Source organism: Phoenix dactylifera, chromosome 10 (genome assembly GCF_051530095.1).
Source record: "Phoenix dactylifera cultivar Ajwa chromosome 10, Ajwa_hap1_PhDact_Kaust_v1.1, whole genome shotgun sequence".
Classification (NCBI taxonomy): Eukaryota; Viridiplantae; Streptophyta; class Magnoliopsida; order Arecales; family Arecaceae; genus Phoenix; species Phoenix dactylifera.
The window spans coordinates 28,971,330-28,984,147 of NC_143199.1; the positions used below are offsets into that span (position 1 = coordinate 28,971,330).

The following is a 12,818-nucleotide window of genomic DNA, read 5'->3' on the forward strand; positions in this document are numbered from 1 at the left end:
TGTTCTTGATATCCCGTTACATCTGATGTCGAATAGATGTGCATTTGAGAACCTCATGCAGTTGCCGAGGGCTGCTATTTTGATTTGGTGTCTATCCATCGTGGGGGCGAAAGGAGAAATAAACGTTAGATTTGGTGTTTATCTGTCCTTGTGCATGCAGCCGATCACGGGAACCATCAGATGTGCATCAAGACACCTAGCTGCTTTGGAACTGACTGATGTTTGTTTAATCTCATTCTGTTGAACGTTGGAATTTTTTTGTCCTAGTGATGAAAATATCTTGGTCGTCTGGTTCATGGGGCTGCTTTTGTTGTTCTGCCTAGGCTTCTTAACCTCGTTGTGCTATGTTCCTGCACAAACCTGTTTGGTGCTGCTTCTTTGAGATGTCATCAGTATAGTATTTTGGATCTGGATCTCATTGCATGTAAATCTTCCTTGTTATTATTATATCTGATTCATTAGTAGGTGTTTCAAATCCCAACAAACACATTAACAGGCTGATGTACAGGCAATCATTCAACTATAAAGCATCTTGTTTCTAACCTATTTAAAAAGCACCCCTTGTGGCTCTCCGGAGGGGCGCTTTTGGCATGAGGATCTCTTTTATGACCCTGAGAGCCCTCGGCATTCAGAGATTAGTCCAGAACGGAAAAGGCATTGGAAAGAGAGAAAAGTATCATAATTGGAAAGGAAAGTGCCGTAATATCTCACCTTTGCAATCGTGTGTGTCTGTCTTAGTGCCAAGAACGCATTGTTAGTTACCGTTCTGTTGTGAAATTCTAAGAGCTCATTTGATTCACGGAAAGTAATGAGATGTTTCTTATTTAGTTGGAGTTTTCAAATGAAAGAGAAAAAAAGTTGTATTTTCATGAGAATATAATTTTCACATTTTATGAAAAAGTCTTTTTCATGAGAATTTCATGAGCCGAAAATCGCTCCATTTTTATTTTTTTTTTCAAAAAGGCTCTTCAGCATTAAAGAGGCATTAGATACCTAATTTTTCTTAAGTGTATAATAGGAATTACACATAACTTTTTCAGAAAAGTTGATGGTCAACCAAACATAAGCAGTCTGAAAATCTGTTACTTTTTTATGGTCAACCAAACATGCCAAAAGTACTTTTCTAGGTATTTTTTTTTAGAAATTTTTTTTCCAAAAATCATATTCTTAAAAGAAAAAAAGCTTCCCGCGAACCAAACGAGCCCTAAAAAAGTGGGCGAACTTGTCATTGTTTTGGCTGTGGCCGGGGTTTTGCTTCATCCTTTGGTGCGGCAGGCCAGCTGTTGAGCCTGTTCCCTTGCTAAGAGAACTGTTTTGACCTATCCACGGAGAAGAATTGGGTTAATAATGACAACAATCTACCAGTTCATTTGTTTATTTATTGTATCTTCCTGGAACTCCCCAAATTTCTGAACTGGAGGGCGCAGAGCACCTGGATATATCGCTGTTTGGCTTGCTTCTTATCCTCCAGAAGCCATGGACTGACCCCATGTTCAATGCCTTGGTTGAATATATCTTCCAAGGGTAGCTGTCATCCCATGTTCTTATGCCAATTAGTGCATGATTGCTGAAATATCGTTCTCATCTAGTCATCTTGCTGATTGATATTACCATTCATATATCCGTTGGAGCCCGGCTGTCGACACCTTATTCCAGTAAGCGTTGTCCTCCTGGCATTTCTCGAAGAAATCTGCAATCTTGTTACTATATTCCTCTCCATTGTTGGGATTGATATGGAATCCAGAAACTCCATCAACAATAATATCTGCAGGTCCTCCTTGGTTCGCAGCAAAGATCGGCAGGCCGCAGTTCATCGCCTCTATGACTCTAAGCCCAAAAGCTTCATACAGAGCAGGCTGAAACAAAGGAAGTCTGCAGATAATTATCTTTTCCATGGATAAAATTAGATGGTGGCAGAAGGTGTGCAAAGTATAAACTATACCTGAATAAAAAGCTCCCTTAGTATCAGCAATGCAGCGGTATAGCTCACCATTTCGAACCCGATCATTCTGTGCCTTAATCCATCTTATCTGACCTGTCAATTCGTACATCTCAATCAGTGCATGCATCTTCTTGATCTCTATCTACATATATATTGCTGCTAGAGGGCAACACACTTTCGAGATGATAGCTTTAAAGGTAGAGCTCAAAGCAGCATGGAAGAGTATCACCTACGTGAGACGGCTAGACAGGTGTTGGGACTGGAGAGTATCCTCCTTGAAGGAGACTCAGCCACGGTGATACAAGATGAGGGGCGGAGGAGGGTTGGACAACTGCTGCTGTGTGACATTCGTTGGCTAACAAATGAATATAGCGCATTTCAGGCCGTGCATATGTATCGAGAGACGAACAGAGTAGCAAACTTGGTCGCTTCCTTTGCTGCTCAACACTTTTGGAGATCCTCAAGACATATCATGCAACTGCTACTCTATCCCTATGTCATCTTTTTTTCGCTTGACTGGGTTGGCAGTACTCATGCTAGATTCATGTGATTAGTCGTTGGTTAAAATATATATATTTCGGCAATTTCCCCATGACTTATGTGCTTACCGTCTGTCCTGTAGTAGCTTTTTGACCGTTGCCTTTTTAAACTTTTTAAAAGAGACCAACTGGCAACGCCGCTAAGAAAAGAAAAGCAACTAAAAAAAAAAGGATAAGTTTGTCGTGCCTGATCAGATTCAGATGACGTAAAGTTGGAATCCGGCGGAATGCAGTGAGGCCGCAGCCGGCTTGGAGCCTCGCCGGGGAGCCACCTGAAGGGCGAGACGAGGCTTGGGAGGTCGCGAGCGAGCTCGTCAGAGACGCGAGGACGAAGGGGACAGAGGGGATGAAAGCAGGAGGATGCCGAGATCAAAATTATCTTCATACCAATCCGGCTTTTCTTGATGGAGTAGTTTGGCCGTTCTTGGATGCGATGGAGATTTGTGAAAACGAATCTGGACGCGGTTTCTTTATCCGCCTGATCCTGATCGTGCGACGGGGAAGAGAGACCCTCAGGTGGAAAGCAGGATTTCAACGTATTTTTGTTCAAAAATAAAATGAAACATCAATGACATGGCCATGTATGGACAAACTCATAAAAATCTTATGCGGAAGAAAATACGCATACAAACAAATATGCGGGAATTTGCACCTGATCCACCTCGAGGCGAAATAAAATTAAGAATAGAGCGATTCAGCGCGGAATCGTGTGCAGACGCGCGCATAAAATTTCTATGCCGAAGGAAAAGGCTGCACAAAAATGTATATGCAAAAGTACGCATACGATGAAAGTTATGTACTAATGTACGTACAGCCGCATAAAATAGCTATGCGAACATACTCCGCGTAAAAAGTTGGTATGCGGACTACCACACTTGGGGCTTGCATGGGGAACAAGAAGGCTTAAACGGTTGAATGGTCTAGGTTTGGCCCAATTCGAAAACGGGCCAAACCTTTCATGTTGAACCAACCCAGTAACAATCGACGCAGCTCACAACATGCATGTTGGGCTGAGCACATGGCGTGTGAGCCCAACCCTTTTTGCATCCTTCCAACTAGAAGGTGAAGGTCAAGCAAAAATGACAGTATGAATGTTTGTAGTTTGCTCAGCCTGTTGGTATGTTACTCTCCAAGTGACAGGTCTCATCTCTAACCATTCTTTATTTAGTGATTAGTCCATAGTGGATAATTGTGCCTTGTTTCATGCCTATTAAAACATGCACAGGGACTAAAATAGAGTTATAATCAAACCAGTGGCAAAAAAAAAAAAGGTTATTAAGGACTAATCATAAAATGGCAATCAAACCAAGGGCAAGCTTTAGTTCCTCTTTGAATTTATGATGTACATATATGTAATTATACCTCCTGGGCATCCCATCTCTCTCTCTCTCTCATATATATATATATATATATATATATATATATATATATATATATATATATATATATATATATATATATATATATATATATATATATATATATATATCCTTTCCTCCCTCTGTGTAAAACTTCGAACAATACTTTGGACCAACCAAAACATGGCAAGAGTTGGAGTTCATCCAAGCAACAAAAAAGTTAGCAAGGTGCATTATACTTGCAGTTATTTTATCAACCATATATGATTGGGGCTGGACATTTGTTGACTTGTTAAGAGCAAAATATGGTCATATATCTTCAGTATAGAAGGGCACAAATTTAAGGTTTTCAGTTAGACCTAGACATTAGCTTGAATTGATACCAAGCGCCGTCCAAAATGACACATAACATACAATAAAAGCCGGGTGGCTCCCTTTAGCCTCCCCTTATCCTCAAAATGACACATGTAAATTAATTACCCTCCTCATTACGTGGATTGATGTGAAATGATATATCTCAATATGTCAACTAAATTCTTTTATTTTAATTTAAATAAATTTTAGTCCGTTAATATCAAAAATCAACCAACATGTCAACCATGTTTCCACACGGCCCGTTTAATTCGATCAGTAAATGGGCTTGGCTATGGACCAAAAATCTTTGCAAAATTGCCATTTCAAAGGCCCAGCCCAAACAATAGAAAGAGTTGATCCGCTGGTTAGCCCATTTACATCACTATCGGATACCCTACCAAGATGGCTGAAGCCACTCGGCTTTTGATCATCAAAGCACACAGATACAAGTAATGTTCCTACCATGGAGCAAATTATCCTTTGTATTGTAGCACTCACGGGGTCATGATGTTGTCGTCTTTGCATGTGATATTGTGGCCCTATGAGTATTATGAGTCAGAAGCATCCATGGGTCACATTTGGAATGTCCTCCTAAACTTAGGATTCACCTTTTAATCAAATCAATTCCCTTGAAAGCTAGTCTAAATGTCGTACCAGAAGGCATGCCTCGAAACCATATAGGCCAACAACATCGAGACAACACCAGAAAAGAAGCCCATGTGCTTAATATAATTATAAACAAGATCGACAGAGATCTATTATCTTGGCATGATGGTATTAAATTCTTATTTTGGTTTTATTATATGATGGTCCTAGAAATCACCAGCAATACGGATCGAATATTGTTAGGGGAGTTTGATTAGGTCCCCGTGAGCATTGGATCCAGAAGTCTAGGGGAACATGGTCATAGTTTCTTTTATCAATAATTTCAAGCCTAGATTCCTTGCTTGTCCTCTGATTTTCGCAGCAGTGAATATCTTGCTGCACCACCGCGTGGCCTCTTGAGAGAATAAAATGCAATCTTTGATGTCTCAGTGCTCGGAGCGGAGCTGAGGGCATCCTAAGAGAGTATCACTTACGCGAGGCCCATCCCATGAGCAGATTGTATTCACCTTTAAGATGACTCTGCAATGATGATTGGATGGATTTAGGACCCATCTAGAGCGGATGAGGAGTACCCATTGCTGCATGATATCCGTAGGCTGGTGATGGGCTATGTTGCCTTTCAGGTCAGTCATGTGTACCGAAAGGCAAATATGGCAGGTGTTGGGGTCGCTACATATGTGGTTCAGCACTCTAAATGCATTTTGTGGGAGACTATTCCTTCTTTTTTTACCTATGTTTTATGTTTTGATTCTTTTTGGATGTACTCATACTAGAATCATATGATCTATCTGGGTCCGTAGAGAGTTTGTCGTATTCTATTGAAAATATTAAAAGAAATTCGTATGATCATAGAATAACTCTCTCTCTCTCTCTCTCTCTCTCTCTCACTCACTCACTGGGTAGTAAGTTACCATGGAAAAATGATTGTATTCTATCAAAAAAAAAAAAAAAAAAAACCGCATGATCATCTCTCCAAATGTAAACTTTACCAATGGCCACTTCCTTGGGTAGCTGAATTCAAGATTTGCTGATGTAAAACTATGACCTGTGCCCCACAATATTATCAAGTACCTATAAGCATCACTTGGATACTTTGAATGTGTTGTCGGTGTGAAAAGATGGGCCTCGTTGAAAGATTGGAGTGCCCTCAACCATCGGGTTGGGTTGTATCTTTCGTGCGAAAAAATAATTAATTTTCTTTCATGATATTGACTATTGAAATATGCTCCACATAAATCTCCAAGCACTTGAAATTTTTTTATCCATCCATTTGCACATATTTCAAAAAAATTGTCGCATGATCCAACAATAGATTAGATTCGTGCAAAGGAAAGTGATTCCTTCTTTGAAAGATACAACCCCATCCTCCACCAATCTATCCTCCACAGGTAAACACAACTGAGCGACACTTCACCAACGATAGGCGTACAAAACACTTGGAGATAATACATGCAATCATAGACCATGACACAAACAAGCACATGCATGTATCATACCTTTACAGTGTCACTGTTTTCACGTGGACTCACAGAGTCATATGCCTCATGTCCGGAACCTTTAAAAACTCTGACGGTAAATGAAGAGTGTTCATCATTGATGGAGCCATGATGGTGATTTGAGAGGAGAGGAACAGGTGGATTAAAGACCAAAGCTTAATCAAGTTCAACTTTAACACTCAAATAAATGATGATATGACTCCTCAAGTCCAAACGTAACCCTCAAAAATGCCACACGTCAAACTGGTAGACTTATCCCTTCATCTAGTGGTCCTCGTAGCTGCATCCTGTTCGTGCAGTATATTCTTGATAACCCCGAGACCCAATTACGACAATTACGACAGCCCAAGTCGGACCCTCCTGCCCAGATTCGGAGGACAGAAAAAGGAGGAGGACAAGCAGACAGCAGGAAACGTTAAAAACACACTAACCTGCGCCGCTCTACGCAATCGGCGCACTTTAGCAGGGTGGGGCCCGGGTGGCGTGCACCTGCAGCGGTCAACCGCGTCAAACTGCCGGTGGGGAATGTCAGCATGGAATTATTTATTTATATATGCTTGTGGAATTTCCAATGCAGTAGAGAAAGAATGTATAGATATTAAATTATATATAGAGTTGAAACCTTAAAAACATTCTCCACGTAGAACGAAGGATAGATTTATTGTTACTGAAAGCCCCTCTTTATTCTCTCTCTTCTTCACTTCGTTCCCAACACAAAAACACACGCGTGCATGCACTCATTTGACCTCATAACCCACCATTCTCTTCATCTCCCATGGCCTCCTCTCCCTCTCTATCTAAACTCGCACAAGGACATGCTCACTTGTGTGTCCATGTGTCTGCCAGAGAGAGAGAGAGAGAAGACAGAAGCAAAAGAACACAAGAGGATAATGACAGTGCATGATTATATTGATTCACAAGCGTAAGGAGGTATCCTTACATTAGGCAGAGACGAAACAGGTGTACCAGCGCTGTCCCAAGGAGAAACATACTTTTTATCAAGCAGCGACAACATCTTAAAGAAGGAGAAAGGAAGGAGAAAAAGATGAGAAAAGAAAGAAAGAAACAAAACCCTGTTTCCAGTTTAAAGACTACCTACAGCCGAGAACTTTTAACTAAAGAAAGTAGAAGAAATGAGAGATAGGACTTCTAGGAAACATGCAGTTACCGGGACCATGCTACACTAATAAAACAACCACCCTAAGGTAACAATAACTTCCTCTACCAGTTGACCAAGTTGAGTCACTTACCTATTAAGTATTCCAGCTTCTTCTTACTGCCTCCCTTGGATGTCTTTATTACTGTCACAGATTTCCTCCGCCAAATGATCGAGCCGAGGAACCAGACTTCATTTCTGAATCCAAGGAGCCTACGTCAATACCAAGATGCTGTTCCCTTGGAGATATCCCTCCCCCCATGCTTCTGACCATGCTGTTCACCCCAAGAAAGTCCCTGGTTAATCTATCGGACCCTCCGATGCCGCTGGGCAGTAGGTTCGGGTGCAACTTGCCATCATCCATGTTGCACAAGCCTGGATCGAAGCCACCAAACCCAGTCTGTTGTTCATGTCCTCCACTAAATATTCCAGTGCTCCCATTGGCGAGGGAGTTCATAAGGTCTTGGAAATGGTTCTCATTCTCTACCTGAGACCTTGAGCTCTCTCCACCACCACCACCACCACCACCACTAAATGTGACATGGAAACCAGCGGCTTTTGATCCATTGAAGAAAGAGCTGCCAAATCCTCTAAGCAAGGAGCCACCGCTGCCGCCACTGTTGGTCGCACCCATTTGGGCAGCCTTCTGAAGTAGTGCAGTTGCCGACATCTGGGGTACTGAAGATTCATTGTGCATTGAGGTGTTATACAGAGAAGATATGCCCGAGGCCATGTGATCACTCATGAGATTTCCCGAGAAGAGGGTCGTTGGTTCACTACTTCCGTTCCCATTGTTAAAGTGATCGGAGATCAGCAGATTGGTGTTTTGGTTGCCAGTGCTGTTGCTATTGTTCATGGTGCTCGTGCTGCCACCATTAGAGAAGAAGCTGAGATTGAAAAGATTGGCAGCAGTGGCAGCAGCCGAGGAGGAAGATGAGGCATTATTGCTGTTGGCTTGGAGATCAGGGAGTTGCATCAAGCCATGGAAGGGCTTGCTTTGGAGCAAGGGATGAGTGGATTGAGGGTCGTCATTGAAGCCTTGGCTTGAGCCACCACCAAGAAAGAAGGGAGAGGAATGTGGGGGCTGAGGCTGACGGAAGGAGGAACGATTGAGGTGGTCAAATTGCGTCCCACCACCACTTCCTCCGAGGCGGAGGAGGTCGGCGGATGGGTGGTTTTGGTCTTGTAAGGAGGACATTTGGGAATTAACTTGGGAGAGGCCCAAACTCATGCTGCTGTTCCCATATAAATGGCTGCCAATGGTGCTCAGGCCTGTCGGAATCCTCGCGCTCTCTTGTGCTAACGCATCGCAGAAGGCTCTGTGAGTGATGAAACTGTCGCGCCTGCATTAGTTAAACTAAGCCGTAAGATAATTCAACTGTTTCCAATTCATTAATTAGAAGAGCACACCAGTAGAAGCACAATATTTCGATTAATAAATTTTCAGGTCAAGGTCATGAAGTCACTTGCAGTCTCGAAATGAAAGGAAGAAAGAGAGATCTTCTTAGCAGGAAAGAAAGTAAAATAGTATCTATTTCAATACCTAATCTTCCTTTATGTCCTCTTACAAATTTCTTCTTAAATATCAGAAAACCACATCAAGGAATATATAGATCCGAAGGAGACTAGGTTTAGAACAGAAGCGGAATCTTTGAAGGTACCAACCAGATCTCCAAGTTCCCCGATATAGGAACTTGGATGGATGGGGAAAGCTGTCACCATTCACCAAGAAAATTAACATATGCAGAAACAAGAGGTGTCGAGTTCGTCCACTTCCATCAAGAGGCATTTGGAAAAAGAGTAAGGGAGAGGAAACTCTCCTTGAAGTTGAAAAAGGGTCGGTCTATCTGAAGAGAAACCCAAATCTGGGACTGGCCCTTCAATTAATGCAAAGTGAGAAACTTTGCGAGAAACATGAAAACTATCTACCATCTACTAGCTCTCATTCCTTCATTAAATTCCAAATGCCATGAACGCCTTCATCCATCCCAATGCAAGATTTTTAACCAAAACCATGAAAGCCACGAATCAGTAAACACAATTGTGGGACATCCATCAATGCCCAACGCCCATCAACATCCTGCGTTCCAGCATAAGCAGCAAAATTGCAACACCTCCTTTTCCTACAACTCCTTACACCGTGAGAAAATAATGCATGTATGTGTGTGTGTGAGAGATAGAGTAGGCGAGCTGTACCCTAAAACCGAAGGTTTTGACGAAATGGGGACCTCCAATGAGCAAGGCCATGCCCACTGCAGGCCAACCCACAAGAGAACAAGATAAACCTTCGCCTAGATGTCACCACGTGAATAGGAGAGAGAAAGGAGGGAGAGAAAGAGGAGGATAAAAGTAGGCGTTGGTTTCAAGGGAGAAAGATGAGTGCCTTTTTTTGAAATCTAAATGACCATGGCAGTTCAGTTCCATAGACAATTCACGTGGGAGCAGTTCCCCGATGTACCCAGATCTTCTCTCACTCCAGTCGCCAGGGAATCCAGCCATAACAACCCTAACCCTAACCCTAACACAGGAAACCCTAATCACCAAGCCCACGGGCAAGCATGTCTGTCTTGTCCGTCTGTGTGAGTGAGTGCAGCTCAGTGTGCACCACCATCACCATGACGGCATGAATGATGATGATGATGATGATGGTCCAATCACTGATGGATTCGATGGTTGTGATGGATGGATTGGTGTTGTACCTGGAGAAGAGGGTGCCGCAGTCGCAGCGGTACTCGCGGGTGCCGCAGGTCTTAGAGTGGGCCTTCCAGTCCGACTGCACGGCATAGCGCTTGGAGCACTTGTCGCACTTCCACTTCTTCTCGCCGTGTTTGCGGCAGAAATGCTTCTTGATGCCGGTGAGGTCGCCGAGGGCACGCGACGGGTCATGGTGGACGCAGGTCGGCTCCGGGCAGAGGTACACCCGGCGCCGCTGCTCCTTGGGGTTCTTCTGACGCAGTTTCCATGGTAGGTTGTGGCCGCGTCGGTGCAGCTGAAGGTTCTGCTCCCGCTGGAATCCTTTGTTGCAAACCTCGCAGATGAAACGATTTGTTGCGAGGAGCGTCTTGGGCGACAGTGCTATCACCTCGGCATCTGGATCTGCAGTCATGATTGAATGAATGGTGATGGCCATCTCATTCGATGTACAAAAACCCAACAATTATGATGAAATGATTCGAGGCAAATTTGACATGTCATGCGCAAAAGGATAGGGATTATTGCTTGTTCTGATGTGCCAATGAAGGACCAACAGATCAAAAGTAGATCAACCCATCAAGTTTGAAGCTTAATTCCATGATTTTTTTTTTTTTTTTTTTTGTGTTCTTGGAGGATAAGAAAAACATGGAAGAAAGAAAATGGAAAAGAGACCATTTCATCAACACTCCAGTACCGATATCCAATCCATCAGACAAGCGAATTGGGCTAAAGGTACAGCATGATGGAGAAAAACTATGCATCGATTCTCAGAATTAAGAGTTTAAAAAGGAAAATCAGAGATAGGGTTTGAGGGACTAAGGAGGAATTAAAGGGGAAGTGGGAGTATGCGAAGGAGTGAGGGTGTGGATACTTGCTTGGATTTCCTGGGAGATTCCTTTTCTTTTTTTGAGGAGGTGGTGGTGGCTGAGAAGCAGCAGGTGCGGAGGAGCCCGGAGTGGACGACGATTGCTGCTGCTGAAGATGCTGCTGTTTGTTGTGGTGTTCTTCCTCCCTGATTCCAAAGAAGGGTGCCGACGACGAGGCCGCTGCCATCTCTTGGACCAAAGCAGCAAAACAACACCGCCCTTTTCAAACCTTGATGGTGTTCTTGCTCTTGGTCTCTTCCTCGCTACTTACTGTTGTTTTTTTGGTTTCTGGTAAGGATCACTGACTAGCCCAAATCAGAGCCACAAAAAAAAAAGAAAAAAAGAAAAAGAAAAAGAAAAATCCTCACTACCCAACATAGAACCATGAGGTCCCTTTTGTTCCATCTATGTATCCATCCGCCCACCCTTTCCTCTCTCCCTCTTCTAAATCTACAAGATAAGAAAAAAACCCAAGAGAGGAAGAGAGAAATACCCCAAAGCTTAGTCCATAGGGTGTAGTCTGCGGATCTGTATACTTAGCAGACAGCCCTAACCAAAAGCCTCCAAACTCTACCTCCTGACTCTTCCTACCTTACAAAAGAACAAAGAGAGAGTTTCACTCAAAACAAGCAAAAGGTAAGAGAGAGTGATAGAACAAAACAAAGTAAGCGAGAAAAAAAAAAGAAAAAAGAAAAACAATACAAACCAGTCCAAAAGACCTCTTCCTTTCCTCTCCTCCTCCTCCTCCTCCTCCTCCTCCTCCTTCTCTTTCTTCTTCCAGTCCTCCCTTCTATAGGGATTAGGGAGAGAGAACTAAGGGGTGGCTATCAGATTTCTTTCCGTTGCTTGTCATACCTTTCCCTCTTCCATTCTTCCCCATGGCTGATTCTCTTTTTTGTGTTCCCCTGTTTTCCCCTTCTTCCCCTCTATTCTTCTCCCTTTTGCACCACAAATAAGAATTCCAACAAAAATCTTTGTAAATTGAGAGAGAGAGAGAGAGAGAGAGAGAGAGAGAGAGAGAGAGGGAGGTGCTGTTGATGGAGGCTCACGCAGGCAAGGGTGTCGTTATGTGGCGAGGGGTGGGCCCCATAGGGCTGTAGACCTTACCCTCTCCCCACCTCCTCCTCCTGTTTCGTGTCTCCTCGCTGGAAGGCGAGGACAAAAGGATGCAACCTATTCCCACCCGCTTTTCTCCACCTGGTAAAATATTCACACTCCCCCTGTGCCACTACAAATGTGATAAGTAACAAAAAGTGATTATCTGAAAATAAAAGGTGACAAAAAAGTTATTTAAATAGGATGGGGATGGGTAGATGGAAGGGGCACTCTTACCCTTTTCAATGTTTCTGTACTTTTCTCCTTAATTGTTCCTCTTCCCCTCCTGGATATATATGCTCCAAGTCATTATATATATATATATATATATATATATATATATATATATATATATATATATATATATATATATATATATATATATATATATATATATATATATATATATATAATCTCTTTTCTCTAGTTGGTTGGCTGCCACAAAGAGAAGTAGAATTCAGATTCTATCAAATTCAGCCATCTATCATCCATTTAGATAGTTATGCTTATCAAAGGTATGTGATTTGAGATGAGGGAGAACCTAATTTATTTATATGTTAATTCTTTAATTAATCGCTTATTTAGTTATTTATTTATTGATAATACGGTGGGAATGATGTCACCAAGGTTAATTTGAATGCTAGCCAGCCGGGCTATGGCAGATTGGCAAATCCTTATTTATTCTTATTTCGTCTTGTATAATTAGTAATGG

General features: G+C 42.5%; 1 protein-coding gene across 9 annotated transcripts; it reads right to left on the reverse strand.

The window, feature by feature from the left end:
• Positions 1 to 7,183: 7,183 nt before the first annotated feature.
• On the reverse strand, positions 7,184 to 12,145 carry LOC103723621 (protein indeterminate-domain 5, chloroplastic-like). 9 transcript variants are annotated; one of them, XM_088705854.1, is made up of 5 exons: positions 11,714 to 12,145; positions 11,505 to 11,598; positions 11,021 to 11,299; positions 10,151 to 10,547; positions 7,184 to 8,794 (listed from the first exon to the last, which is right to left on the reverse strand). In XM_088705854.1, exons 3-5 carry the CDS (start codon positions 11,196 to 11,198, stop codon positions 7,600 to 7,602), a joined length of 1,770 nt encoding a protein of 589 aa, XP_088561980.1. In that variant the 5' UTR covers positions 11,199 to 11,299; positions 11,505 to 11,598; positions 11,714 to 12,145; the 3' UTR covers positions 7,184 to 7,599. The 9 variants fall into 9 exon arrangements, with proteins under 9 accessions (XP_088561980.1, XP_008812830.3, XP_008812824.3 ...); XM_008814608.4 differs by having other exon boundaries at positions 11,718 to 12,050; XM_008814602.4 differs by having other exon boundaries at positions 11,021 to 11,312; positions 11,718 to 12,050.
• Between the last annotated feature and the right edge of the window lie 673 nt (positions 12,146 to 12,818).

Excerpts from the sequence above, each read along its gene's own strand:
- LOC103723621 (XM_088705854.1), bottom strand. The coding sequence starts at position 11,198 with ATGGCAGCGGCCTCGTCGTCGGCACCCTTCTTTGGAATCAGGGAGGAA. Across the intron at positions 10,548-11,020 it reads GAATCTCCCAGGAAATCCAA|ATCCAGATGCCGAGGTGATA; the intron begins GCAAGTATCCAC and ends TCATGACTGCAG. Across the intron at positions 8,795-10,150 it reads TGCGGCACCCTCTTCTCCAG|GCGCGACAGTTTCATCACTC; the intron begins GTACAACACCAA and ends TAACTAATGCAG.